The 27,305-nt window shown below is 50.2% G+C and overlaps 11 protein-coding genes across 11 annotated transcripts; 7 read left to right on the top strand and 4 right to left on the bottom strand.

Moving 5' to 3' along the window:
- Positions 1-26: 26 nt before the first annotated feature.
- On the top strand, positions 27-299 carry CGGC5_v012119 (uncharacterized protein; the record flags this gene model as incomplete). Its single annotated transcript, XM_066152647.1, has 2 exons — positions 27-32; positions 87-299. The coding sequence occupies 2 exons, from the start codon at positions 27-29 to the stop codon at positions 297-299; spliced, it is 219 nt and encodes a 72-aa protein (XP_066007943.1).
- Positions 300-1,439: 1,140 nt separating this feature from the next.
- On the top strand, positions 1,440-1,919 carry CGGC5_v012118 (uncharacterized protein; the record flags this gene model as incomplete). The annotated part of the gene is made up of 1 exon (XM_032030935.1): positions 1,440-1,919. The coding sequence occupies one exon, from the start codon at positions 1,440-1,442 to the stop codon at positions 1,917-1,919; it is 480 nt and encodes a 159-aa protein (XP_031889745.1).
- A 510-nt stretch (positions 1,920-2,429) lies between these two features.
- Positions 2,430-3,125, bottom strand: CGGC5_v012117 (uncharacterized protein; the record flags this gene model as incomplete). The annotated part of the gene is made up of 2 exons (XM_032030934.1): positions 2,430-2,582; positions 2,637-3,125. The coding sequence occupies 2 exons, from the start codon at positions 3,123-3,125 to the stop codon at positions 2,430-2,432; spliced, it is 642 nt and encodes a 213-aa protein (XP_031889744.1).
- Positions 3,126-4,905: 1,780 nt separating this feature from the next.
- On the bottom strand, positions 4,906-5,821 carry citE-0 (Short chain dehydrogenase citE; the record flags this gene model as incomplete). Its single annotated transcript, XM_032030932.2, has 2 exons — positions 4,906-5,066; positions 5,116-5,821. The coding sequence occupies 2 exons, from the start codon at positions 5,819-5,821 to the stop codon at positions 4,906-4,908; spliced, it is 867 nt and encodes a 288-aa protein (XP_031889742.2).
- A 2,402-nt stretch (positions 5,822-8,223) lies between these two features.
- CGGC5_v012115 (Vegetative incompatibility protein HET-E-1) lies at positions 8,224-10,304 on the top strand (the record flags this gene model as incomplete). Its single annotated transcript, XM_032030931.1, has 5 exons — positions 8,224-8,410; positions 8,486-8,539; positions 8,599-9,277; positions 9,358-10,060; positions 10,149-10,304. The coding sequence occupies 5 exons, from the start codon at positions 8,224-8,226 to the stop codon at positions 10,302-10,304; spliced, it is 1,779 nt and encodes a 592-aa protein (XP_031889741.1).
- A 1,291-nt stretch (positions 10,305-11,595) lies between these two features.
- Positions 11,596-13,648, bottom strand: CGGC5_v012114 (putative transporter; the record flags this gene model as incomplete). Its single annotated transcript, XM_032030930.1, has 6 exons — positions 11,596-12,024; positions 12,081-12,464; positions 12,514-12,717; positions 12,779-12,954; positions 13,006-13,361; positions 13,416-13,648. 6 exons carry the CDS (start codon positions 13,646-13,648, stop codon positions 11,596-11,598), a joined length of 1,782 nt encoding a protein of 593 aa, XP_031889740.1.
- Positions 13,649-15,186: 1,538 nt separating this feature from the next.
- Positions 15,187-16,173, top strand: CGGC5_v012113 (uncharacterized protein; the record flags this gene model as incomplete). Its single annotated transcript, XM_066152646.1, has 2 exons — positions 15,187-15,999; positions 16,054-16,173. The coding sequence occupies 2 exons, from the start codon at positions 15,187-15,189 to the stop codon at positions 16,171-16,173; spliced, it is 933 nt and encodes a 310-aa protein (XP_066007940.1).
- A 210-nt stretch (positions 16,174-16,383) lies between these two features.
- Positions 16,384-17,217, bottom strand: CGGC5_v012112 (uncharacterized protein; the record flags this gene model as incomplete). Its single annotated transcript, XM_032030928.1, has 1 exon — positions 16,384-17,217. The coding sequence occupies one exon, from the start codon at positions 17,215-17,217 to the stop codon at positions 16,384-16,386; it is 834 nt and encodes a 277-aa protein (XP_031889498.1).
- Positions 17,218-20,455: 3,238 nt separating this feature from the next.
- Positions 20,456-21,606, top strand: CGGC5_v012111 (uncharacterized protein; the record flags this gene model as incomplete). Its single annotated transcript, XM_066152645.1, has 4 exons — positions 20,456-20,631; positions 20,683-20,901; positions 21,062-21,186; positions 21,251-21,606. The coding sequence occupies 4 exons, from the start codon at positions 20,456-20,458 to the stop codon at positions 21,604-21,606; spliced, it is 876 nt and encodes a 291-aa protein (XP_066007942.1).
- A 398-nt stretch (positions 21,607-22,004) lies between these two features.
- TRA1-1 (putative AC transposase) lies at positions 22,005-24,527 on the top strand (the record flags this gene model as incomplete). The annotated part of the gene is made up of 2 exons (XM_066152644.1): positions 22,005-22,372; positions 22,427-24,527. 2 exons carry the CDS (start codon positions 22,005-22,007, stop codon positions 24,525-24,527), a joined length of 2,469 nt encoding a protein of 822 aa, XP_066007941.1.
- Positions 24,528-25,556: 1,029 nt separating this feature from the next.
- On the top strand, positions 25,557-27,223 carry PM20D2 (Peptidase M20 domain-containing protein 2; the record flags this gene model as incomplete). Its single annotated transcript, XM_032030927.1, has 7 exons — positions 25,557-25,700; positions 25,774-26,066; positions 26,119-26,158; positions 26,220-26,551; positions 26,609-26,864; positions 26,925-27,023; positions 27,083-27,223. 7 exons carry the CDS (start codon positions 25,557-25,559, stop codon positions 27,221-27,223), a joined length of 1,305 nt encoding a protein of 434 aa, XP_031889506.1.
- Positions 27,224-27,305: the final 82 nt, after the last annotated feature.

Genomic DNA, 27,305 nt, shown 5'->3' with positions numbered 1-27,305 from the left:
AGGATCCCCAAATAAGAGCCGGTGTGATGGAAGTAAGAGTTCAAACTTCATTCATGTCATAGGGAATATCCTCTGACTTTATGTAGTGCTTCTTGGCCATGAACGAATCTTTCGGGTTCTTTGCGGTTGATGCGAGGCCATCGGACTCTGCACCGGTATCATTGGGTCGCGAGGTCGGCAACTCAGGTGCCGGCAAGGGACCGTCAATTAACCTGAAGAACGCCATAAGAGGACAGACAGGACTGACTCCCGTGAATTTTCAAATACAAATCCCACCAATAGAGAATACCTTAATCTGATGGTATGTTGTGAATTTCTTGTCAATTCAGTCCGGAAAGGGGGGTTTTGCGAGCCATTTCGTGAAAATGATCGACATAGAAAAAGCGCTTCAATCATACCCCAGCGGTTCGAGAAGGGGCGCTGTCTCTAGTCTCATGCTACAAATTTACCCGCTAACAGAGTAACATCGGCAACGCTCAGCCATTTTCCATGGTCACACTCTCCACTTGGAAAATACAGTGAGAAATGTGTTACAAAATTGGCCGATTGCGATTAGGTTGTCGTGGCCCAAAAGGGAAGGGCCTGGTATATGTACAGTCAATGATGGTCTGCGATGAGATAATAGGCACCCCATTGTAAATGTTGGCATCACAAGCCATTGTATGTAACCTTCCATAGTAGCTCATAAATGCTCGATCGCTGGCCTACCGGCCTATCGTTATGGTGATGTCCTATGGACTTGACGTGACACATCAAGTTTCGTGTAATCGGGTGTGATTTTTGAACAACCTTTGAAGTAATATCATCCGCGACTTAAGCGAGTCGTGGGCGTCCTACGATCCCGCATAGTGTGACCAAGCGTATTGAGTGAGCGTCCAGTATTTTTTGTGTAGCCCAGCTGGACCACGCGCAATCTTCAGAATTGCTGCAATTGAGTACTTATCATAGCCGTATTCGCAGTTTCGAAAGCTTAGTAGGAAACTTCTTTCCTCCAGTCTCAACTATTGCACAAACATGCCCTTTACCCAGCACCGCCGTTCGATATCTGTGACGAACTTCTGGAGTGATCTAGGATGTTTCATAGACGAGGCGGCTGTTTTGTCGGCTTTCGAATTGTGTTTTGAACAGCGTCACCATCGAGCATCGCGAGAAGCTCAGCGGTCACTAATAACGTCACAGTCTGCAGAAAGAGATAACAGTCTCACTCTGTACCGCAACACAGACGTTACTGTAGTCATGAGACCAAAGTGCAAGCGGCATGAGGGTTGACATGATTTGGCCGTATTCTTGACAAATTCTAACATGAATATATAAGAGCTGAAATTCTCGTCCATCGTCACTGCCTTTCATGTAATTCAGAGACCAGCCTTCTCAGTTTACCTTACTCATCCCAAACCACCTTCGGTTCCAATCACCAAATGAAGCAAATTGCTTTTATCATGATATTCTGTGGTGTTGGTTCCGCAGCACCTGCAAACGAGCAGCGTCAAGCTTCAACATTCTACAGAATTGACGACTTCTTTGCTGGGTCAGGGCCGAAAACGTCATCTACAAGCTACAGCTTCGACGTCGGTATCGTTACCGAAAGCGGCGCCATGATCAACCAAGCATCCTGCAGGTCCAGCAGTGGCGACAACTACCACAGCCCTTCGATTCCGCCAACTTGGACGGGATGGTGCACCGATAGCTACTACAACTTCACTTTTGTCTCGGGCAGAGATCACAACTCGCATGGATACCACCTAAACCTCACGGATTCACTCGGCGGGCGCGGAACTCAGTTCTATCCGCGGTCTCTGGTCTATCGCGTGCAGAACAATGCGAACCCCGACGACCCCGACCCCTTCCCTAATTATGCGCTCCGCGCCACGAATACGAGTTATGCCCCACGGTGCATGCACTCTGCTGCGTCATCTTAGGCTGTGAAATCACAGAATGACCTGAGAGTGGCGAGACACGGTGGAAAGCCTAGTGGAAAGCCTCGGCCTTAGGAGTGCTTTTTCCTTCCTTGTTTCGTTTTTGCCCTTTTTCTTTTTGACCAGAGGTTGCGATTGGAGCTCGAAAATACTATTTGTGGGAAACAATAAGTCGCGGTCTTGGATCCGGCTGTATCAGTGATACCTTCGGCTTACATGTATTACGTCTGTAAGCTGCAATTAGACCGTGGCCAGGAGGAGTGGAATCCACCATTGAATAGTTTCGTCAGACACAAAAGAGTATGTTATGAACTTGTCATAAGAGACATTCCATGAAAGCTTCCCCTTCGCGAAGCCAATGACAAACAAAGATAACCAGATCTTACAAATTACTATCTACCCTCTAGAAGGCCATATGTACAAGTATTGTCAATATGATACATGGCATACCACACTCCAGCTCGATCTATATCCACGGTCATGACATTTGCTTCAACATGTGCCTTAGAAGACTTAAGCATCGGTCAGGACGACGTAGAAGCCAAGAGGGCAGCCGTCGTTGCTCTGTTGGAAAGAGAAGACGGTATCGGGAGAGCAAAGGCTGCCAGAGACAGTAACAGTGCCGGGAACGTTGGCGGGAATGCCACAAGGGGCGCTGTTGACGATCTGAGATTATGATGTTAGCTTATGAACTATGTCGGACGACGGTGCAGGACTTACGTAGCTGTGACCGGGAGTCATGGTGGGGGGAGGGTTGGGAGGGCTCGGGCCAGGCGCAGGCTGCTTGTTGTAGGAAGTGACTCCGGCCACGGCACCGGCGCCGATGGCGTATCCAGTGAACTGGAATGTACCCGGGCCGTGGAAGAGGTACTTTCCGAGAGCCTGCTGGTCATATGAGGGAAAGTCGAAGACGAGGTTGCAGACCTTGCCCTGGGTCTGAGCAACAGGCAAGTCGAGGTTGAAGACGGTGCAGACGTCGTTGGGGGTCACAATCGCCATCTTGGTGGCGGGGAAGGCAACGCTGGGCAGGTTCTTGGAGATGGGAACCAGCAGGCTGGTGTTCACGTAGGACTTGCCGAGGGTGCCATCGGGCTGGGCGGTGTTGGTCGGGCAAGTCTTGCCTCTCTTGCTTCCGTAGCTGTCAGCGCTGGGGGCAGCAGCCGCAGAGAGGGCGAAGGCCAGGGCGGTGGTGATGGTAGAAGTCTTCATGTTGAAGTTGGGGTTGAGCTGCCGGGCTAGAATAAGAGCCTTGAGACCTGAGGCTGATGTATGAATATGTAAGATCGGAGAAGAGAAGTTGAAGAAGTGTGTTGCTGTAGATGAGATTGGAGACGAGTAGGAGGTTCCTGTCTCTTTATATATAGTTGTTGTTGTGAGGTTCTATTGCAGCCTAGATGTGCAGCTCAGATGCGGCCTCGGATTATAGCTACTGCAGCTTATTGCCGAACAGGATGGCAGATTCTCTTGCGGCTGAGAGAGTTGCGTGTTGAGCTTTCTCCGGAGGACGCATCGCTTTGAATAAAAAGGCTCCCAACCCCACGGTAACGGTTGCTGTGTCCCAGCGTTGACGCGGCAGATGACTTCGTTCTAGAGCGAAGGAGCAGCGCTCCGACTACGCAAACTGGTTAAACGAAAAATATTAGTCCATGCACGTTGGTGGTAGTTGCCGCGCTCTGGCAATTTCGGGGAGGTTTCGCTCGATGCGGTCAGATTTTAGACCTGGGGTCGCGGGTCTTCGCCCTAGCCCGCAAAATCAAGCGCCGGCCGGCATATTCAGCTTGATGTCAGCTCGACGACCAAGCGCGAAAAACGTGGCGCACAACGGTGCCAATAGTCAGGCACCAGACCAGAAGCAAAAAAGAAAAATGGCGCGGAGATCCTCGTATGCCAACGCTGTGACTCGGAGCCGATTGCCGGTTGGTTTTGGTCACCTCTCGGCCTGCGCAGTTACAAACTCAACAAATGTTGATAATGCGAGGGCGAAGGGAGCCTGATGAGAATCAATAGCCGCAACGGACTACCCCAACTCTTGGTTGCATATATTGCTTCAAGGATGAGTTTGTGAGCAATTCGTACCCTTGCTGCATTTTCTTGACGTTGACGAATCCCATCCTACGTTCCTGCGTCCCCGGCGCGGGGATTTCAATGTTGTGTAGCATAGACGCAACGCAGATGTAGGTAAGCGGCTTATGTGTGCTGCAAGCTACCTAAAGAAATACGAAGTATCTCTCATCTTCACTAAGATGGCTTGCCGTTGGTCTCGGTGAGTAAGATGCGCGAAACCGTTGCGAATCGCTACATGTTACTGTTTGGTTGGTTGGCAGTCTAAATGTTGGTGCCGATCAACTGCAGTGCTGATCGTAATCCAGGGATTTAGACATCCATAGATGCCTTTGACGTCCGGCACTATGCTCTCTAGCGCCGCTTATCATTCAGGGGTCGCGAATCGCGATGAACCAGGCGGACTACAAAGAAAGACGCTTTTCACAGCCAATCGGGTCAACAAATTTCACCACGCTAAATCTCAGTTCAGGTGAACTGAGGGGATGTCTTAGTAGACATCTAATTAACACTGACGCGGGTGCTTTTTGCAGTGATGCCACCTTGGCGCTAATTCTCTCACTGGCACTAAAGAATCTGATTGAGCATCCCCAGAAAAAGCGCCTGCAATGACGGATACTTGCTTCAATTTGGTATACGATACATACATCCGCGGATGGTTTCAGTGCTACGGGTGCGTTGAACAAGACTGGATGACTTCAACTGGCTGATGCCGGCCGCCCAGTCCGTCAAATCAGTGCCGCCCACGGCGACCAAGGACCCACTCGGCTTCCGGGAAGAGTCGAGGGCCCGGGCAGTACGGCGGAGAGTATCTCGACAAATTCTATCAACCAACACGAAGAACTGTGAATTCTGAATTTAGAATCAAGGTTTAGCGTAAGTAATTTTTCACAAGACAACCCTCCAAACATCGATGGCTAAGGTATCCTCACAGGCCTCGCAACATCAAGCTGAGGTCTGCATCACCCTCAATCTTCCCAGCACTGGCTTTGAGCTCCTCCACATCCCAGTTGGCGAAGACAAATTTCCCATTCAGGAAAGCCGCTTCTTGGCTGGCGGCCCAGACGAGAAAGTCTGAGGGAAGAGAGACTAAAACGTGTCAGCGGCGTGAAGCTCTTTCAAATCAGTCGGCACGCACTGTCGTCATACGGAAATCTGAGTCCTGCCTTCTCAAGCTCTTCAGCCATCGGAGTCTGGATTAGACCTGGGTGCACCGAAATGACTCGCAACTTGTTCTTGTTCTCCGAAGCCAAGTACTCTGCTAGCTTCAAGGAGGACATCTTGCTTGCCACATACCCGCCCATGCCCGGTAGCGGAGGCATGATGCTTCCGGCAGTGTTGAGGACGATAAGGACCGGTTGAGACGCGCCCTCTTGACCCGACGTGGTAACAGCCAACATAGCTTGAGCCAAGGTCAGGAAGCCTTTAATGTTTACTTCGAATGCCCTCCAGAGGTCGTCGAGGGGCACTGTTGCCAGAGGGCCAAGGGGCGGGAGGGCTCCAGCTGCGTGTATGACGATATCGATGCGTCCGAACTTAGAGACTATCTGGTTCAGCGTAGACTTCACACCCTGTTCGTCGCAGACATCAACAGCAAAGCAGGCTGTCTCCGTATCGAGGCCTTTCTCATGAATGGACTTTGCAACCTGCTCAAGTAACTCCACTCGGCGACCGAGGAGAATCAAAGCTTTTGCTCCGGCTGTAGCGAAGGAGAACGAAGCGGCGTTTCCAATTCCAGACTCGGCTCCAGTTATGAGGACGACTTTGCCGGCGGCGGAGATCGAGGGGTTCGTAGCAGAAATTGCCTCGTAGCTTGCATTGTGGGTAGTCGGGGTAAAAGACATGTTGAGTTTTGGCACTGTTTAACGATGGCAAGCGTGATGTGATGTGATTGGAATGATTATTCCAACTCCTTGAGAGACAGTAGAAGGACATTTATAGGGAAAAAAGAAAAGCAAGGCCTAGCAAACTTCTGGTTTGCACGCAAAGCCATTAATTCCGTGAGTGGGTGACATTTGATTTCCAGCTCATGGAAGGCTCAATGTGGGCGAAAAGTTTCTTCATTTCAGATTGAAATTGGTTGTGGTCATAACCGCGCGGTAAGTAATTGACATTCAGTGTATTTTCAATGGTTTTCTGAGGTCCGTACAGACGAGCACTGACGCTGATTTGCATTCGGCGAAGGTTCACGGACTTAGTGTTTCCTAGTACGGAATGCCTTGAAAGAGTAGGAGTAATATCCGTTTCTATGCATTGGGGATCACTGAACCCATTACACCGACCGATAACGCCGAATCTTCCCAGTTTTGAGTAGTCCGCACTCAGATCATTCACAGAACCTGGTTCTTTAGATTATCAATGGTTGATAAAAGAACTTAGGTCTTTTCTATAATTCGGAGAAGTGCTCCGTGATGGCCCAAGGTAAATAAAGCACGTAAAGAATCGTGAAGTATGGTCTCTTCTGCTTCTGCTGAGAGTTTGTACGACAAGAGATTGACACCATTGCGGACGTGGATAGTAACTCACTTGGGGCGCAGAAAGTTAACATAGCGGAATTCGTTTTCTAGCCAGAGGGCTTCTGACATGAAACTATTAAAGATTGAGATAGCCGAAATACCAATTAAAAATAGACGTCGTCCTGTTACATTCGACTACTATATTTTAACATATTCCCTTGAATATATTGTTGTGTTTGATGGGCCTACATACATAACTGCTAGACGCCCTTTGCCTAGCAAATAGGGAAGTCACACATGCGCATACACGCACATACACACACACACATCGGACTACTATGTAGCTGGAATGATGCAGGAGAGGCATCAGACATCATCCCTATAACCAGAATCAGGAGCGAAAAAGACATGAACCTGTAAGGACCGATAACATGAAAAATTTAGGATCATGAAATTATTTGCTGATGCGACGTACACTTGGCTAGTTACTATGTATAACCTACTGCTGTCCGTGAAGGTCAACGTTGTCATCTAGATCGGCGTAGTGCTACTATTCTTCTTCCCTTCTAACTTTCTTTTCACAGATTGCCGCCTGTGGGCGCACCTCTTTGACTGCCGTATGACTCTGACGGGGCAGTATGCGAGGGCCAGGACTACTACTCTTTCGAAGAATACTAAATGCTTAGAAATTGTCACAGAATCTAAATTTTGATACCTTCCTTACCCGTTTATAAGATAGGTGCCGCACGCTAGGTAATATATTTTGCCGCGAAAATCATACGGTACCTTAGTCGGTGAGGTGCGCCCACAGGCGGGACTCTGCAAAGGAAAAATAAGAAGGGAAAGAGAAAAGTCGGCCTAATTTTAGGCCGAGCTAAATCATCTGACTACATGCAGCCTGATTTTGATGGAGTCTGCCAACGTGGTCCCTTGTGAACCAAAGATAAGCGCGGGGTAATCTCCTCTTCTGCTCATCGCCCTGCTTCCACTCCTTTCTCACTCCTCAATAGCCTCACATTGACGTTGTGGAGATGCCGCGGAGGGCCTTGCAACCCGAGCTGTACACAGTCGGGTGGGTTTGTGCTCTGCCAGTCGAGCTCGCCGCAGCGCAGGAGCTTCTAGACGAATTTCATGACCATTTGGATGCCGCACGTACATCAGCTTACGTTCTAGGCCGCGTTGGCAGACACAACATCGTTCTTGCAAGCCTACCTGCAGGTCAAACGGGCACCAACTCAGCGGCAGCGGTCGCAATCGGGATACAAAGGGACTTCCCTTCAATCCACTTTGGATTGATGGTAGGAACCGAAGGCGGGGTGCCAAACGCAGATAACGACATCCGCCTTGGGGATGTTGTGGTGAGCCAGCCACAAAGTACGCATGGCGGAGTCATTCAATACGATTCTGGCAAGTCGAGACCAGAGAAATTCGAACGAACCGGCTTTCTAAATGCACCGCCAAACGTTTTGCTGATCGCCGTCGCAAAGCTGCGCGCCCAGCAATTCAGATCTCAGGAACTTCTCTCTCGACACAGGTCTCGCCTCAAACGCTTGCCTCATTTCGCTCGGGAGTCCGCAGGGCAAGACCTCCTGTATGAGCCAGCTTACCATCACGTTGGGGGTTCTACCTGTGATAACTGCTCGAATGAATATTTAGTGAAGCGACCAGCGCGAAAAAGCCAGGGGACAATAGTTCACTATGGCACGATAGCTTCAGGCAACCAAGTGATGAGAGATGGTATGTCGAGGGATAGGTTGAGCTCAGAGCTAGGTGGGGTCCTCTGTTTTGAAATGGAAGCCGCCGGTCTCATGAACACTTTTCCGTGTCTCGTCATTCGGGGAATTTGTGATTATGCCGATTCACACAAGGACAAGAGATGGCAGCCGCATGCAGCCATAATAGCGGCAGCATATGCAAAAGAGCTCCTGTCTCTGGTGCACGCTCCTGAAACAGGCCCAACACTTCGCGAAATTTACGGTGGGTCAAAATCAGACTTATTACTCTTACGTGGTCAATGATAAATTTTTATGCTTACGTCCATTTTCTTTCTAGATACCAATCAAGCAAAGGCGGTGAAACACGTACTGGACGTCAATTGCAAAAACGGTAGTTAGGCCATCAATCGTACGAACGAGTACACACGCACATTACTCATTCCTCGACAGTACGTGTATCTTTAGATTTCACCCAGATGCATCACCGCCGCCTTGTTATCAGAAAGCCATACCAGGGTACTGGAAGATGCTTGTCACAGATTCCACAATTCCAGGCTTGGCTGAGAGGTGACTGCCAGTTCCTCTGGATCAAAGGGAAAGCCGGGTCTGGAAAATCTACGCTTATGAAGCGAACATTGGAGGAGTTACAAAATGAACATGCTGACAATTCCGTCACGATTGCGTCCTTCTTTTATGACGCATCGGGGCACATGTTGGAACATTCCACGATTGGCGTCTTGCGGTCCGTATTGCACCAAATATTTTCGCAAAATCACGAGCTGTTAGTCGAATTTATGAACGCATCGGATGGCCGCTTCGTCAAAGGAAAAGGAATGAATTGGAAAGTCGAGGAATTGATGGCGATGTTCGAAATCTCATGCGGGCTTCAGTGCTGGAGGCCCACAATCCTTCTTCTCGACGGATTAGATGAGGGTCTAGACGATGAGATTCGGCCTTTGCTACACTTCCTTCAGCAGCAGATTGGTCTGAGCGACCTGGGGATCTCGACCAAGAAACTTCAGGTTTTATTCTCTAGTCGACACTACCCCCACATTTCCGTGGACAATTGCCCCGAGATTTGGGTCGAGAATCATAACGGCCGAGATATCGAGACGTTCACTCTGAAAAAGTTAGCTTGTCTATCTGACACAGCGAAAAACGGGACGGTGGTTCAATCTGTCATCAACCGAGCTGATAATGTGTTTCTAGAATCCTCAAATCGGACGACCACGGCGAGAGTCTTCAGCAAACCATGAGTGCCTTCGAAGCCACACCGCAGGAACTGGATGGCCTTTACATGCAAATACTTCATAAGCTTACAGATGATGAGCGCCTTGATACGTTCCGTTTATTCAGCTGGATGCTCTTCGCAGATCGAAGGTTGAGCCCGCTTGAGCTATGCTTCGCAATGCGCTTCCATCGCAACGCGTCCAAAGTCACCTTGGACTCATGGAAGCGATCGAATGAATCCGTGGGGCAAAATTTGCAAGCAGAGAAATTCGTTCGGAGTCGTTCACGGGGTCTTCTCAACATTCAAGATAAGGACGACTCTCAAGACTCGGGTACCGTTCAGTTCATCCACCACACTGTGTCTGTCTTTCTGTTACAGAGAGGCCTTGCGATTCTGCGACCTAATGAACAGCCTGCGAAGCTTATCGGTGTGGCCCATCGCGATATCGCCCTCACCTGCGTCCTGTATTTGACGCAGAACGAAATCACCAACTGCGAATCTTTCTCGAATTTACGGTCTCACACCAGCCATTTCGATAGTTGTCTGAAGGGGAAACCACAGATACATCCTGTTGACAAGACTGTTATTCCCCTCGCGAAGGATACGCGGCTTCATGGGCCGGTATCTACTCGCCGGAAACCGCAGAATCGCGAGTACGAGCCGACTCAGCCCAGTTTCGGGGTCCGTGAAGCCATAGAATCTGTGTTTCATCAGCTTCCCCTTCTGAGATATGCCGTTCAAACGCTTGGGCACCACCTTACCCAAGCAGAAGAATATCGCATCTCCCAAGATCAGGCGGTCGATGTCTTTTTACGTCAAGGAACGCAATCTCTCCGAGTCTGGTACAAGTTTCAAGATGCTTTGTATCTCCCAAGAGATCATCGATGGCACTGGGTTAACTGGGACTGTTTTCTCGAGGGCCTGACTGCGCTTGGCATCGGGTCTTGTATTTACGACTTGAGCCGCCGAATCTACCTGGAGCAGCTCACCTTGCCTCCCTCCTGCGACTTGAGCAGGTGTTTATTTGCAGCCATCTTTTATGGTGCTGCAGGAATCACAAGAGACCTCGTCGCGTGTGGAGCGGATCTTTCTGCGCGGAATCCTGATGGACGCACTCCCCTCGACGAAAGTTGTCTTTTCCAAAACGCACAAATGGTCGCAGAGCTGATAACTGCTGGGACTAATGTGAATGACCGCAACCAGTTCGGCGACACGGCCCTGCATCACGCAGTCAGGACTGGCTCGCCAGCTATTGTCGTTGCTTTACTCCAAGCTGGAGCCAACGTCAACGCGAGGCAGCAACCATCACAAGATACACCCCTACATCTTTCTGTGATTCATGACCAACTAGACGTAATGAACGTTCTGATTCGGCATGGCGCCGACAAACATGCGGTAAATAGCAGAGGTCACGACTACCGTGCCTTGGCTTGGCAGCGCCGATCTGTGCAAATATATGCTGCCCTGAATCCGTCTAACCCACACCTCCCACCACTTAAAACTAGTTCAAATGTAAACAAAAGCCCCTTGAAGATTCTGAGAGCGATGACAGCATCTCCACCCCCCGAAAAGCAGGAACAAGCAAGAGTTCGGAGGTCCAGCCGATTTGCCAGCATAGGATACCCGGTAGCTGAAAGCGTTATCAAACCGTTGGAAGGAGAAGAGAAAACAATTGAACGAACAGAGGAATAGTTTTGTTTTGTTGAGCTCTACAGAGTGAAGAATAATAGCTATCAGGCTTGCTCGTAGAGTGACAGGCTGCGGGAAACGCTGGAAGCTACCGCTAGCTTTGTTCATTGTGTCAAAGTCCCTTGAACCCCCCTTAAAGCCTACCACGCCGCCTTAACCCCTGATTGATCTTGTGCTGTCGATACAAAAGTAAGTTCCCCTTGTAAGTCAAAGGCAATTAGCGCCGTGTCAAAAGTCAAATTATGAATGAGTCCAGTTTTCTTGGGCAGGTAAAAACTACATTTCAGCTGTGCAACTATTTTATCATATGGAATCGTTCCAGTTATGGTCTGCCAGCAGGTTTCCTAAAGCCTGGGTTGGTCATGGGGCTTATCATTGTTTTATTGAGATCAGGCAAATGAGATTGCAGGGATCAGAATGTAATTCATTTCGTGGCAACGGACGTACAGAATTCGTCCAGAGACACTATCATCTCTGCTAGACACTTGGCAGTATTGTTCTGAAGTTGATGGCGATTCTCAATAAAATCAGCGGTGCAAGCTGCCGGCTCTCTGTCTCGGCACCCCATGCTTGCTCTCGCTGACACGTCTTTCCAAGCCCCATTCCTCCTCCCGAGAACCTTCAGGGAGGCCAGGCTTGCCACCTAAACTCGCCAGCACCATCTTATTTGTTGCTGTGAAATCATCCAGTATCTGCAACTCTTTCTGGGTGAACCATCTCGGCACTAACACAACCCTCATAGGGATGAGCAGGATTATCAGAACCGGGAAGCCTATTGCTGCAAGGGTGTGCGAGATGGCTACACACGCCGCAACATCCGCGAATTGTAGGATAATGTAAAGCCAAATCTTGTGACGGCGCACTTGGAGCAACAGCTCGTCGCGTTGAATGAACCGTTTCTCGGAGTGGAGGAACACGAATTTCTGCAAGATGGAGTTTGACTCAATTGATCCCCACTAATACTCGTTAGTTATCAACCAAAGACGTTGAACGCTCCATACCATGAACTTACTCCGACCACGAGAAATACACCAGCGAATACCGCGGCCGGCATTGTGTGAAGAACCACAAGAAGAGGCCCGGTCATCGTTCCAATCAGGGCAAGCCCCATCAACAGGTGCGACAGTCGCTGCTCGACGACATGAGTTGCGCTGACAATTGGACGGCGGATCTCAGTGTCCTCCCCCTCTGATGTTGGGATGATCTTTAGACTTGTCTTGTAGACTGTCAATGAGTCTGTGTGAACTGGAGCTTGGGGAACAAGGCCATTCGGCATCGGGAGCCCAAGGATGCCTGCGACGAAAGTGGTGCACCCGAGAAGGAAGAAATCCCAATGAAACCCGCCAGGTTTCTGAAGTGGGTATTGGCGAGCTTGTGCTGTAATACTGCTGACATTCTATGAAGTGGTTAGTATGAGTTCTTCGACATCCCGGGTCGCAACTCACATGGTCGTAGTAGAAGAGCAACATAGTCAGGAAACCAAAAGGCATGGCAACAAACACCCACTTGACATCGAGATTCCAGAAGTCGATAAGCCAGTTTCGGGGCTGTGTGGGATGGAACGCTGTCTCTATGGGAACTCTCATAATGTGTGCGTCCTTCAAAGGTCCTGGAATATGGGAGAAGCCGACCCAGAAAACCGTAGCAAACTGTGGGAATGGACGTTAGGCAATCATTCAATCATGGGAAAGGCATTTTAAAACGGCTTACGACATAGGCATAGTCTGCAAGAATGCCTCGAAAGTCCGCTCTCCAGAGAGTGCTAGAGCCAAGCTTTTCGAGCGCGTAGACCGTTCCGAAATAGAGTATGGCAATCAAGCAGGCCAAGTACCCAGCAGCACTGCCCTCAGTAGTGAACTCATTGACTAGTTCCTCAACTCCTTTGACTATAATATTGTGAATAAAGGGTGCCATGTAAAGCAAAGGTGATCACTTACTGATGTAGATGATTCCCACGTACAAGCCAAAGGATTCGCTAGAAAAGTCCGTCACGTAGCGCATATAGTCGCATCCGTTGAAGACTGCAACTAGCCAGTGGAAGATTGCAGCCCAAATTCCTGTCCAAGCCATGAATTGTGGGTAGATAGAAACGTCGTAAATCTTGATGATGTCGTAGATCGTGAAGTTAAAGAGAGAGATCAGGCCGGTGACGCCAACTATCGTCAGGGGCTGGGCGCTGAGTGTGCTAAAGACGACGGCGGCAAGTGCTGAGGAGAAGAGCGCTTCGTTGACACCGAAGAATTCGCCAGTTCTTCGGTACATGTCGAGAGTGTATGCAATCGCTGGAAGCAGGCTAGACCGGTTAGCTATATTTCGATATAGGAAAAGTTAGAAAGCGTCATCTTACTTCACAAAGTACATCCGGATTGTACTTGCGACTGTGCGATATGTCCATGCGTCGGCGATGTCACTCCAGTAGTATGGCAACCTTCGCTTGATATCATGGTAGATACCCCGTCCGGGACGAAGCACCCTCCAGCGTCGCCATCCCTTCTCATCCTCATAGGAGTAGGACATCTTCGTCTCAACTGGCCGCAATTGCGTATCGCTGGAGCTGCTGGACTCTGGCTCTGTTGCCATTATGACCTGTGGCAGAGTAGTGGGATGGATGGAAGAATGTAAGAGCGCCAAGCGTTAGGGGTGCAAAAGAAATAGGATTAAGGGACGCTGCGGCCTCAATGAGAAGTCCTGGATGGTTGGATCTTAGACAGCCGCCTCGTTCGTATGAGACAGGAAGCTTGTATTATACGGGATGCAAGAGTCAGGCCCAGGCCAGAAATCTTCCGAAAGAAAACATGACTGCAGGGGCAAAGGGTGCGCCGCCGTCTATCTAGGGTAGGAGCGGTACTAGAACCGTTGCCCGGCGTGACGTCACAGGATCAAATGTTTCGGCTCCATTCGCAGCATCCGGTATGGGGACTGCCATTGCTTTCGGTATGTCTACCGCCCCGACAAGATATCTGGCTGAGCATGCGAAAGCTGATGCTCCAGAAACGGCCGACTATCTATGAGAACCATCACCATCACCTATCTACAAGGCTGTTATTGAGCCTCCTCGTTCCTCTGCGATCATCCTGTTCGTCGCTGTAGATGAGATCCGAAAATGCCCGTTCCCTTCAGATCACGCATCATTTGACGCACTCTGCCAAGGGGCGACAGTGCCAAGACTCAGCAGGCAGAACCCAGCCAGTCCCGAAGGAGAATTGGGGGGAATGTACGATTTCGTCCGTATTTGCGGCACTAGCGCTGGACTAATCTTCAATTTCCTGCCCGGGCAGCATAGACTTAAACGAACCACAGTGGCACCGTGGCAGGTCCCGTCATTCCCTGGCCACCGTGCCCCCAAACCCGCTCACGTAGCGTTGAGCACATCGCTCCAGAGATGTTTCCATTGCACTTGGTGCAGACGAATGATACGATGGGAACTATGTGACTATGATGCTTCACTTGGCCGCAAACCGGAGTACCTTTGCCGACACAGCTGTCTCCTCACCGTTGCCAGTCAAGAAACTAGAGGTAAACCAGCGTCTGTTGAGTCGCTCATAACTTTTAGGGGAAGTAAAAGGCATTGCAACAGTTCAGCAGCTGCGTGATACGTGCTACTCTGAATGGAGAACATTCTATTTCGTCGACACACTCAAGCGATCAGGCAATTGTGATTGATGTGATATTCGCCTCCTGTTCCAACTCAACATAAATATCTCGGCACAATACTTTGATTCAAGATTGCTTGCGACGAACGCTTGGCTTCCGCGCATGTGGCAGACCTTCATTCCACTTTCATATCTCCGAACTGTCGTTCAGTGGCGTGGAGATGAGAGTCGACTTGTGTGTTAAGTTTCCCCCCGGACGAGGCTGGTTCCATCCTGGAGAAGAGGTGGAGGGAACGATCGATGTTCATGTGCAAGACTCGGTGGCTATTGCCTCTATCATGGTCTCACTTCAAGGTATTCAGTGATATGGTCGATTCCGGTGGCTCCAGCTGCTAATGGAAATGTCTCTAGGCAGGCTAGACATCAGATGCGCCGCTGTATTGACACCAGATTCCTCCACCAAGATGCCGCAATCGAACACAACACAACAGTCACGCAAGGCAAGTACTCTGAAGCACACAGCGCATGGGCTCGCCGCCTGACAATGGGCGGGAGCAGATTTTCAAGCGGTCGTCACAGATCGCCCAGGCCGCGGGAACTCTCAAGGAGGGGAAGCAGTGCTTCCCCCTGTCACTTTGTTTTCCGCATTCCACAGCTGACCCCCACTGCGAGACCATTTGCCTCCCACCGTCGACAGGGATCAACACTGCCGGCCTGAAAGTTACCGTCGCCTACGTATTGAAAGTGAAAATTCAACGACAAGGGATTCTTCGTTTCAACACTGTCAAGAAAACAGAACTACTCTTCCGGCCCCTGCCTCAATTTCGAGTTATTTCGCCGACCATCGGTGATTGCTCGTGCACCAATTCCATCGCAGCCGAGGAATTGGAAACTCCGCAGCCGCTGGCGCAGGTCCGGAGTACCCTGCCGGCATACAGCCCTTCCCTGCAGCTGAAGATGACCATTCCGGCGCCGCCGGTGCTAAACCCCCATAAGCCCCTAGCGTTGGCTCTGGAGGTTTCCGTTCAACCTGACTTGATGCAGAGGCTGGGGCCAATCTCACTACGGAATCTGGTGCTGCGCCTTCGCACTACTACGGCAGTATGCGTGGGCCAGAGCTCGCGAGAGGACGTCAGGTATGATCCCATTTGCGGTATTGTGGGCGATATACCGATTGCTCCTGCGGAAGGGCCAAATGGCTTTTCTCTTGACCCCGGCATTTGGAAAAGCCACATCGTCCCACTTGTTTCACCAACCTTTGGATCTTCCGTGCTTTCAATCAGGCATGCTTTGGAGGTTATCTGTGGGTTTTCCACAGGTACACACAAGAGGATTCAGGTATGCCGTCAAAGCGAAAAAGACATAGACATGAACTGACTGTGAAGGTACAAGTGCTTGCGAACGGGCGTTGAGGTAATTATCGCGGATGCAGAGTTCAACGACCCCCCGCCAGCTTATGCCATGATCAATGGTATTGAGGAACTGGCCTGCTCCTCCAGTGACGACTTGTAAAATTGAATTTTCAATCTAGTTCATACTTTAGCTGAAATATCAACAAAAGCCATTCTTCGCGATCATCAACGTTCCCACCCTTCCGACGGAATTACACACTGGTCCCAAGTGAAGAATGCTCGGCGAAAGGTAATGTTTTGGTCTACAGTGATCAACTTCTTAATCTTTCTATATTCCATCATGGAGGCACCCTTTGTGCACCATGAACTCTTAAGGGCTTTTGACAGCTCTCTTGCGCCAAAAGTCTGCAACCTCGTAGTCGAGCTTTCTCTGCGTAGGCCCGGCAGCCCAACCACTTGTCCTCAACTCGGCGACCCGGAGCCAGGGAGTCATGGCCTCTTCCCGATTGCCAACCCCGGCGAAGTGAACAAGGAAGTCTCCGGGCCTTGCATGATACGCCTCCAGTTTGACCTGCTCATCCGCTGTGAAGTCCCTCTGTGGACCAGGGTAAGCATTGAACCACCACTGAGGTACCCACGTCACATTGTGTCGAAACTTTTCTTCTTGAAGGAGAAGCTCCATGGCACTTTGCTCCGTAAACTTCAGCTCCACGTCCGGCTTGTAGTGTCGGTAAGACAAGATCGAGTCGAAGAGGTCAACGCTCCACCTGTTGACCCTCAGTAAGAATACCCCGTTGTTCAAACCATTCCAGTCCGTCGTCGCAAGGAGGTGAATGTTGCCTTTGGGGAACTTGTCTCGCTTGGTGATGTATGCCGGGTCGGGTCCGTTCGCGGCCCATCCAGGAGCAGGGGGCAGGAAACTTGCTGGAGACCGGCAGTTGTCCAGAACGATGGTGTCACGGTCTACCCACATCAACCATTCCAGTCTCTCTTCTTTGGGTTTCGCGAGCTCGTCGAGAAGGATCGAAAGAATGAAGGCAGGTTTGTTCCATAGATCGTCGACGATGTTTTCGCAGAGGACATGAACATCGGTGCCGTGGATTATGCTGTGGACCAGATGGGTCCGCAAGGCTCGTTGATAGTGGTGCAGGGGCTCGCCGAATTGAGCGGTGACTGTTGCAATTCGTGGATTCTCACGATTCATCTCCGCAGAGTTGTTCTTGCAGTATTGAATGCTTCTTGAAACGTCTTCAGATAGAGAATCATGAATGAACGGAAAACAGTCGTCGCCTCCATGGCAGTGTAAGTGAGAATGCGAAGGCTCCGTCCTACGACGAGGCAGTCGGGCCAGGTAAGGATAGTACATGCAAAACAACTGTATTGTTGCAATCAGTTGAAATATAATGAAAAAAGCCTTTGCTGACGGAAAGGCTGTTGGGAATTTCATGGTTCAGAAGACGGAGATTGGTAGCAGTGAGGTTAGACGAGTATTGTCATAGACTTCAGCAAAGTTCATGGAAAGGAATGGCACTTTATCCGAATGTTCCACGACTCTTCCTCATTTCCATTGCGTATGTTGTGACAAGGTTTCAAGACATTGCTTGGCAAGTATGCATCAATGTCGTCCTGCTACTGCTCTTGGCCCTTGGCACTGCATTGGCACCCATGAATACGACAAGCTGATCCCACCGCGGCGGGACGTCGAAGCGGCTCATTCCGGGGCTGAGCAGCACATAGAATTCTGCCCTGGCAGTTATTTCATTCTTGGCTCTACCCCTAATGAAGGCAATCGTCTTTCAGGAATCGTTCCAACATATGGAACCCGACTCAAGAAAACAGCGGTCCAGATTCGCCGGGATACACTGAAAGAGATACATTTGGAATCTAGACCAAAGCGTTATGCTTGAAGACGAGCAGTGATTCGAACTCACTCTCCTCTTCAGCTGGACTTAGGCAATTGTCATGAGATAGTCACCAAAGTAGGCCGTACGAATGGATGCAACAAGCGACAGGTAGTTTCTTTCCAACCTAATGCCCACATCAAATGCCCGCCACTCTGCGTCTGTCACTATACATGCCAAATGGATCCACCATGACACATCGTGCAGAATAATCGTTTCATCTACTTAGCTTGAGACTTTACAATAGAAAGCACCATCAATAAGTCTTGTCTATTTGCTCACATACAAGTCCCAGCTTGCCACTCCCCGAATTTGAGTACGGGATGCCGGCCAGCAGGGTGATCAACATAGAACACAGCGAAAAGCATTGCCACTTCCTTTGACGATCGTAACATGCAACGCTTTCACCAACGCAAACGTAATATTACTGCTGTTAGGTGTGTTGCCGGAGGAGTACACTTTCCTTCACCAGGCTTTATGATTCCAACTCCGCTGACTGAGTCTAATGCTAGGTGTCGAGCAACTTGCGAATGGCAAGGTATTGGAAAGTCTAGTCATCGAAGTTGTTACGCCGATCCAAAGGTATGTTTTGTCGAAGCTGAAGACACGTGTCGCCTTGCTGATTGTCCAGCCAATCTAAATCAGGAAACGTTGCACCGTCTTCGTGATGTATGTTTACGAAATTGCTGGCGCTTTTGCTAAGCCTATTTCGGATTTGATGCCGCGAATGTCAGACTGTGGACAAAGAACAGGCAGCAGTTTTGGAGGAGATTGCTTGGCTACAAGACAGACTCAGGCGTCCTCCAATAAAGCCGGTGATTCTGAGACATGAGGCATTTTGAGGGACGAGAAAGCTATTGCCAAGGGTTGCCTCAGTCGAAATTAGAGACAGATTCATTTCCCTGTGTATCCATGGATGTCAGCTGCCACTGTTTTCATTACATTTAGAGGAAAGGATGGCCCCCTTTGGCAGAAGAGCCTGCGAGGCAAATTTACGTTTCTCTGAATCCACCGTCTTGTAAATTCATTTCAGTCGTCTATGTCTACTTTAAACGACTGTTAGTTCCTATTTACCGACCTCCCTACCATACCTTGGCCTCCTACTGACCGTTTTCCGCGATGGCTCGTCCATTTTGGTCCCAGCTTTCTTCGAAGCACAGAAAGCCACGCCTGCCGAACCTTTCAGAATTGGTTCGACTACCCAGCGGATGGCGAAAATCAGCAGTTATCAATATCGGACTTATGTCAGTTTCAATGGTGGTTCTGATCGCCTTTCTGGCTGTTGCGATATCCGAGACTGGCGATATCAAGCGTGGCTGTTGCGATATCCGAGACTGGCGATATCAAGCAGGCCTACGAAAGCGATTGTAGACACGACAACACGAAGAATATGAATACTCTGCTGCATTTACTCATCAATGCGCTCTCGACTGTTGTACTCGCGTCTTCAAACTTCTTCATGCAGGTTTTGAACGCACCTTCGAGGCGAGAGGTGGATGCAGTACACGCTCGAGGAAAATGGCTTGATATCGGTATTCCCTCGTGGAGAAATGCTTTCTTTCTATCACGCTTCAAGCTGGCTGCATGGATTAGCTTAGGTTTAACATCATCCCCATTCACATGCTGTTCAACAGCTCAGTATTTCAGATGACCAGTTGATTTGGGGACTTTGGACTTTATGTCGCCAGCGAGTCTTTTCTAACGGGGGAGCCATACATCTTCCCGGGGGCCAGTTTGTATATCAAAGATGACTGGGAGTTTGAGGATCTCAAAACCGAACGAACTTCGGCAGCACGAAGCAATATCTCAACAACGGCAGCTACGGTCTCTGAATGGGAGCGGCTGGACGCAATTCAATGTCAGAACATGTATCGGCCCGGGCTTTGCAATGGCTTGAAAGACTATCACAACGTCGTATTGGTAGTTGATGGTCCGGGTTGGACGCGAGACGATCTTTGGAACCTTTCGATGATCGCTGATCGGCTCTGGGAACCGGTTATTCCACGATACGACTTGAATTCTCTGTTGATGGCAGATCAATGCAATATGTCAGGCAACACTTGGAACGGAGTTCCGGAGTGCGGTGTGGACTGTCGCCAATTGCGGAAACGAGATGGAGGAAGCCGCAGCAGATCATTGTCATGGGCAATTTCAGAACCTGAAATTCCGTGGTTCATTCACATCGACGATTCGTTTACGTGGCGGAACAGAACGTTGTACTCGGCTACCGAAGGAGAACGTTATGACGACTACAGATTTGGAGCCCGAGTCACCTCGTTCGAAGTATCGTACTGCATGGCAGAGCCGTCGATGGCTACTTGCTCAGTAGCCTTGTCAAAACCCCTCATGCTTGCTGTCGTATTGTCGGTCTTTTTGAAATTGGTTATTTGTGTAGTTGTTGTTCGGTTCATTGGTCCCCAAGAACCGCTTGTTACCCCTGGAGACGCTGTTACGTCGTTTACCTCTACCGAGGACAGGGGATCATTCTCCGGAGTTGTGACACAAGAAATGATTCGGCGAAGGAAGAGGAATTCCAACGTCATGACCGACGTGTACGCGTTTGAATCACTTGAGTCTCGACATTGGGTCAAGAAACAACAACTCAGGGTCATGGCTATTCCCCGAGGAGTCTGGGTAGGAACCTATGGCGTATTGCTGATCGGAATAATTGCTGCAGCAGTCTGCCTCTGGCAACAACTTTCGAGTGGGACATCTTTGTAAGCAAAAGACTCGCATCTGAAGTTTTGAAGTCCACTAACCTTTCGAAGGCGAGGCATAAAGCTGAACGTGGATGAGGCAAGCAGTTTTCTTTATCCCGTTATGGGACCATCTCCTTTTCTCTCTTCAGTGGTCATCGCAAATATTCCGCAACTCTTTCTTTCCTTTTGGTATCTCACGTATAACTCTTTAATCACTCGACTGGAAATGAGCCAGGAATGGGCACTTCTTTCTGTTGACTATCAACCACTACGCGTCACCCAACCCAGGTAGGTCATCTCTTCAGTTTTATTCCAATTAATATAGTTGAAGGGTGCTGTGTAGCGATCGACTACCTATGCCAGCTGTTGGAGAGGGCTCCAGAATATCTCTCTCCTTACGTTCACCACCATACTTCTACCACTCCTGGGGCTAACTCCAAGTCTCCAGAGGCCTCCAAACTTCGACGTACCGTCTGCAGTTGCCATATAAATACAGTATTCCCATGATTATACTTAGTGCTATTGGTCACTGGCTGCTATCCAATGCGGTATTTATAATTGTGTCTCAAGGCTGTAAGTGAAAGCAATAGCAATATTATTGCTGAATCTGACTGACCGCATAATTGTCTCGTGGCAGCTTACTACGTAGATGGCGATGGAATAGGATCTTCGAGCGACCCGACTAGTTTGTCTTCAGATGCTGTGGTCTCTATTGGCACGGCGTCACTGCCAGTTCTGGTTCTGACAATCCTTGGCCTCATCGCATTATTACTGCCTATCCTGCTATCAAGAAGAGTCCTGCCAGGCTACATGCCTATAGTTGGGTCGAATTCTCTAGCAATATCCGCAGCATGCCATGTTTCCCCGCTGGCAAAAGTTCCTAAAGGTGATGGAAATGAAGTTGACGCCAGAACGTGGAAGCAAGACGCTACGGAGCTTCAAGATCTCTTAGCAGCAGCGCTGCCGCAAGTCCAATCTGACTTGCCAAGTTAACCAAGTCAACTAGTCAAAGTGATGCCATCGCCATCCCTCAAGTAGTCAATCTCGCATCCCTCGATTGACTTGAAATACCTGATTGTTTCACTTCTGACCAATGAGAGGCCGTAGATCAGCTTGCGCCCTAGTTATTCGGTTATGCCCAGCCACTGAAACATGCCACTATTGCCAACCTCGCGATGACTACATATCTTGATGTGGTTTTTCGAACTGCCCTCAAAATACTAGTTTACAGCCAATCCCTTTGAAACTTTCAGAGGAGGTAGAAGGGATCACAGCGGTTCGAATGATATATAACTCATCCCGATTGCACACTTCTAGCGGGATTTGTTCATCATCTCACATCTTCTTCACCATTTTCAGCCATTTTTAATTTCACCGACTCCATACTCACGATGTCGACTGCTGCCACTGCTGCCAGCGCTTCTCACGCCAACGCGTATGAGATGTTAGGTACCCCGCGCCTCCGCATCTCGACGCAGATCGCGCAGGCTCTGCTTGTTACCCCACCTCTGAATTCCACGATCGACGACCTTCCTCACATCGTCGTAGGCAGTCGAGAGTTCGTTCTTGAGACGCAGTTATCGCGAAGGCGTGGCCGAGGGCGCTCTAGCTGGATTCGAGATCATGGCGAGTTCCTCGTCGAAGTTATTCAGAGCCGCGCCGGCGCGTCCTTTTGGAGCTGTCGACGATGCGACGCGAAGGGGTCTCCTCGTCTGTTTGGCGCTGCCGCCACCTCCGCTCCTCAAGAGCACTTACTTCGGTATGTATCTGTCAGCTTTCTTTCTATATAAGTCATATACTGACGAAGCTGAAGTAGCCATAAGGTCTGCAGGATCTCTGCTGTGTCAGATGAGGACTCTGACAGCAGTACTCTGCCCTCCTCGGCAGACACATCAGGCCCGCCTTCGTACAAACGACTTCGACCTAACAGTAACGTGCCGAGGGCCAAGATCACGACTCTGAGAGACCTCAGCGTTGCCTCCATCGTCTCTGCCGATCTCCCATTCGTCCACTTCGAGAACGCCTACGTGCAGCAGATGTTTCGGTACCATAACCCGGAGGTCGCTGGCGAGATCCCGTGGGGCCGGACGGCGATTCGGGACCGTCTCGATGACTTCTGCCGGCGTGGAGAGGCTCTCGTGAAGTCTGAGCTTCACTCTGCACTCTCAAAGATCCATCTATCATTCGATCTATGGTCATCACCAAATATTTACGCCTTTATGGCAGTCACTGGTCATTTCATCCATGCTGACGGCACAATACAGTCTCGTCTCTTAGCCTTCCCGCAGCATCACGGCAACCACAGCGGCCTCAGCCTCTCGGAGACCCTTATCGACGCCGTCGACCGTTATGAACTCCGGCCCCGCATCGGAGTAACGATCTCCGACAACGCTACGAACAACGACACCTGCCTCCGGGCCTTCTACCGGAGTATCTCGCCCGAGATGACGGATGCGGACGTCAAGGCCCGGCGAATGCGGTGCTACGGCCACATCCTCAACCTCGCCGCCCGGGCCTTCTTGTTTGGCGCTGACAAGGAGGTCCTAGAGGCTGAGTCGGACTTCTTCCGGCTCTGTGAGCGGTATGAGGACGATCTTGAGCTCTGGCGGAAGCTTGGCCCCGTGGGCCGGCTCCGGAATATCGTCAAGTTCGTCCGGGCATCTCCGCAACGGACGGAGCGGTACCGGAAGGCTGCGGCGGAGGTCGACAGAGACTCCGACTTCCGGATCTTCTCGGAGTCACGCCGGGAGGCACAGCTTATACTGAATAACGACACTCGATGGAATAGTACGTATCTTATGATCGAGAGGGCTGTGAAGAAGAAGACGGAGATTCAAGCCTTCCTATTAGCCAACAACGACGACGACGATGCCAGGCAGCACATCTCAGAGAAGGACCTACTCTCGAGTGAGGATTGGAAGGTTCTCGCTGAGATCGGGATGATCCTTGAGCCCTTCTACCTCCAGACGAAGCGGTGTGAGGGCTGGGGTATTAATGACGGGCATGGGCGACTCTGGGAGGTAACGTTGGGTATCGAGTACCTTCTCTCGCATCTCATCAACTGGAAGATCTACTACAACGCCAGTTTATCACCCAGTATAGATCACGACGATGAGGGTGACTCTCAGCAGTCGCAGCAATCTCAGAAGCGTGCCAGGCGGGCCCGGCGCCGTCATCATAACCTTCAAGCCCTGCCCGATCATGTACACCAGGACTGGGCATCGCCAGCCTCTCGATATGCCTCGAGATTCGAGTCTCTCAACGAGGAGTGGCAGACCTTCTTACGTAGCAGCGTTGAGCAGGCGTGGCAGAAGCTCTTCGATTATTATGATCTTCTCGGAGACTCGCCACTGTTCTCTGGTGCGATCATCCTGCACCCGTCATATGGTATTTCATACCTAAGAGATATATGGGGGCAAGAACACCAGGAGGGATGGGTTGAGAAGGCTCTGAAGACCCTCACAGAGTACTTCGATCAGTGGTATCGTCAACCCGGCGAGATATATCCGTCTAGCTGGCAAGCCGGCATGCTTCCAGTTGATCCCGGCGCCGGGGACGGAGAAGATGTGCATTACCGGCAATGGGTTAACAGCTGGCGCCGCAAGACGCCGCCCCGGACGGATGAGCTTGATCTCTACCTCCGGCAGCCTCCGGAGACCACCTCCGATCCCGTTCGATGGTGGAGGGACCATTCGGAGACCTTCCCGGCGCTCTCGCGGCTTGCCCTCGACGTCTTCGCCGTGCCGGCGATGGCGGCAGACTGTGAGAGGGCTTTTAGTACTGCCAAGTTAACCCTCACTTCGCAGAGGCTCTCGATGGTGCCGGGTACTATAGAGACTCTCCAGCTAAGTAAGAACTGGATGAAGAGGGGGGTCTTGATGCCTTTGCAGAGCTTTACTCTGTTGCCGTCGTGATGTATATAACTTCACTTTTTCTTGATTAGTAAGGGTTTTGCACGTGTTTTTGTTTGATGATTGACTTATTTTAATTGGCAATTCACCAAGTAGTCAAAGCCTCAAAAGAAAAGAGGCAATTTAGCAAGTTGGGGGGTCAAAATTGACTTGATTGGACTTGCGGCAGCGCTGCTTAGCAGTGGCCAATCAGCATCAAGAAAGCGAACGAAGCCCTACCGGGATGAAGAGTATGGTTATTTACCCCTTAAAGTGGGGTGATGTAAAGATGCCGGAGGACTGGTATAGTGAGATGGGCCACGAGGCGAACGATGTTGGTCAACTTAGCTTTGGGACCGTGGCCGATGACCCTCAGCCTCCCAAGGACGGCCGTTGGTACAGATGAAGGGGAGCAGGAAACACAATTGCACGGGCCAGCGACCGCAGCGACTCCAGCGTCGGATACTTGATCAAAGTTAAACACCAATCGAGAAGTTGTTGGAATAGCCGGTATGACTAAGGAAATCATGAACATGAGGAGAGCATGATGGCATTTGGTCAATCTGGACGTTGCGTTCCCGTAATGATAGCCAGCCCTGTTCAAGTTGTCATCCGGAATGAATAGCGGACAATGAATCAGTAAAGACGAATCACATCAATCAAGCATCCACAAATAAATGTGGTTGGCGAGAGCTGCACCTACCTTATGCCTTGAGTGAAGGAATTCCGGGTTATCAAGCCTCGGGCAACTCGTCCGATTGTCGGTTGAGATCTACTGTACGGTAGCATCACCTAGGTTCAATTCAGCAGGTCAGTTCAACTTCATCCAGCTTGCGGGGTAACAGGGGGTTGCCTACGAATACTGCGTCGTTGCCAAGACACAACAACCCCATATGCCAAGAATCCCCTTGATACGATATCGGAGTGGCATAACCGAACTTGAGCGAAGCAGGATGCGACTCAAAATTCCACTTTATTATTCGTTCATATTTACTAGATTATGTCTCGTCTTTTGGCTGGACATGAGGCACGAGCTGCTCGGATCTCGCAACCATGCAATCTTTACTGAAATCCACAATTGCCATTCTCGCGTCAAGCACTCTGCTGCACTCATGTGTCAGTTGCCAAGAACTGGCGGACCAAGTCTTTGCTGCCATTGACTCCCGAAATGATGGTCTAAGAACACTTAACACAGAGGTAAAGCAATTATCATCAATTGACTGCACCAAACAAACTACTGTTGCCTATGCTTACTGACATAATCATAAAGATTTGGGAGAATCCGGAAATTGGGTACCAAGAGGTCCACGCACACCAGGTTCTCACCGACTACCTCGAAGAGCAGGGGTTCAAAGTCACTCGCAGCGCCTACAACTTGAGCACCGCCTTTAGAGCCGAGTTCTCCAACGGTGAAGGACGTGACGTGTCGTTTAACTCTGAGTTCGACGCTCTTCCGGGTTTGGGCCACGCTTGCGGGCATAACCTTATCGCCACCGTTGGTGTTGCCGCGGCAATCGGCGTGAAGGATGCACTTGAGAACGGGAGCGTGAAAGGCTCAGTGGTGTGAGTCCGCTTGCCATCCAATCGGTACAGTGAATTGACAACGATATTGCAGCCTTCTAGGTACTCCTGCGGAAGAAGGGGGTGGTGGCAAGGTGAAAATGCTTGAGGCTGGCGCGTATGACGGCCTTGATTGCAGCTTGATGGCTCATCCAGGAAACTCCGACTATGCTGCTTGGGGTAGAACTCTGGCTTCTTGGCGTGGTAACGTCTCTTGGACTGGAGGCAAGTGACTGTTACTTTGAGCTCTTCTCAACGACTTTCGCTTACCTTGTCTCGTCATCAGTTGCCGCACATGCGGCTGCAGCTCCATGGGCTGGTCAAAATGCTCTGGATGGCTTTGTTGCTGCTTACCAGATGGCTGGGCTGTTCCGCCAACAACTTCAGCCTTCTGATAGAATCCATCATGTTGTCACAAAGGGATGGTCCGTGGCAAATATCATCCCGGACTACATTGAAAGTCAGTGGGGTGTGAGAGGAAACTCCAGGTGTGTTCACCACCACGTGTCACATTTCTTTGGAACCTGCGGGTGACTGACTGTCAGACCACGACGTGATGTTGTCCTCGACCAGGTTCAGTCTATACTGTACGCGTCCGGCAACGGAACGAACACTACTGTGGAGATTACGCCTTTCCAAGACTACTGGGATCAAAATCCTAGTTATCAACTGGCGAGCACTTTCTACCAATACCAGATGAAGTATCTTGACCCGGCCGATGACCCGAAAACGGCCAACTTCACCGTTTCCTCCCCTGAAGAGTCACGGCGAGATGGAGGCGCCTCCGCGTCGTCTGACCAGGTACGCCCATACAACAAAAGCACGTTCTCAAAGAGACATTTTATAAACTGCGGTGTACAGGGTAATGTGTCTTGGTTCCTCCCGGCCATTCAAGTTGGCTTCCCCGTTGGTGGAGGTGCTCCCGTACACAACGCTGGCTTCCGAGAGCTCGCAGGAACGGTAAGTTTGGGTTCTTATCGAGGAATACCACTTGTGCCAGATCGCTGATCACTATTTAGGACTTTGCCCACGAGTCAGCTATCCAGACTGCGAAGATTTTAGCACTGACCGGTCTCGAGGTGTTGCAGAATGAGACGTATGCGGAGGCCATGTGGGAGGAGTGGAGAGCCATGATCGAAGAGGTATCGGTCTCGATATAGACAATAACAAACTTGCACATGAGGAAGTGACGACGCTTGCTGTAGTGTTCGAGTTGGCCGAGGTATCCTGAAAGAGGAAGAG

This window comes from Colletotrichum fructicola (genome assembly GCF_000319635.2).
Source record: "Colletotrichum fructicola Nara gc5 chromosome Unknown KSG_Nara_v1_contig07, whole genome shotgun sequence".
NCBI classification, from domain to species: Eukaryota; Fungi; Ascomycota; class Sordariomycetes; order Glomerellales; family Glomerellaceae; genus Colletotrichum; species Colletotrichum fructicola.
Note: the sequence above shows the minus strand (reverse complement) of the source record. Positions and strands in the feature narration are given on the sequence as shown.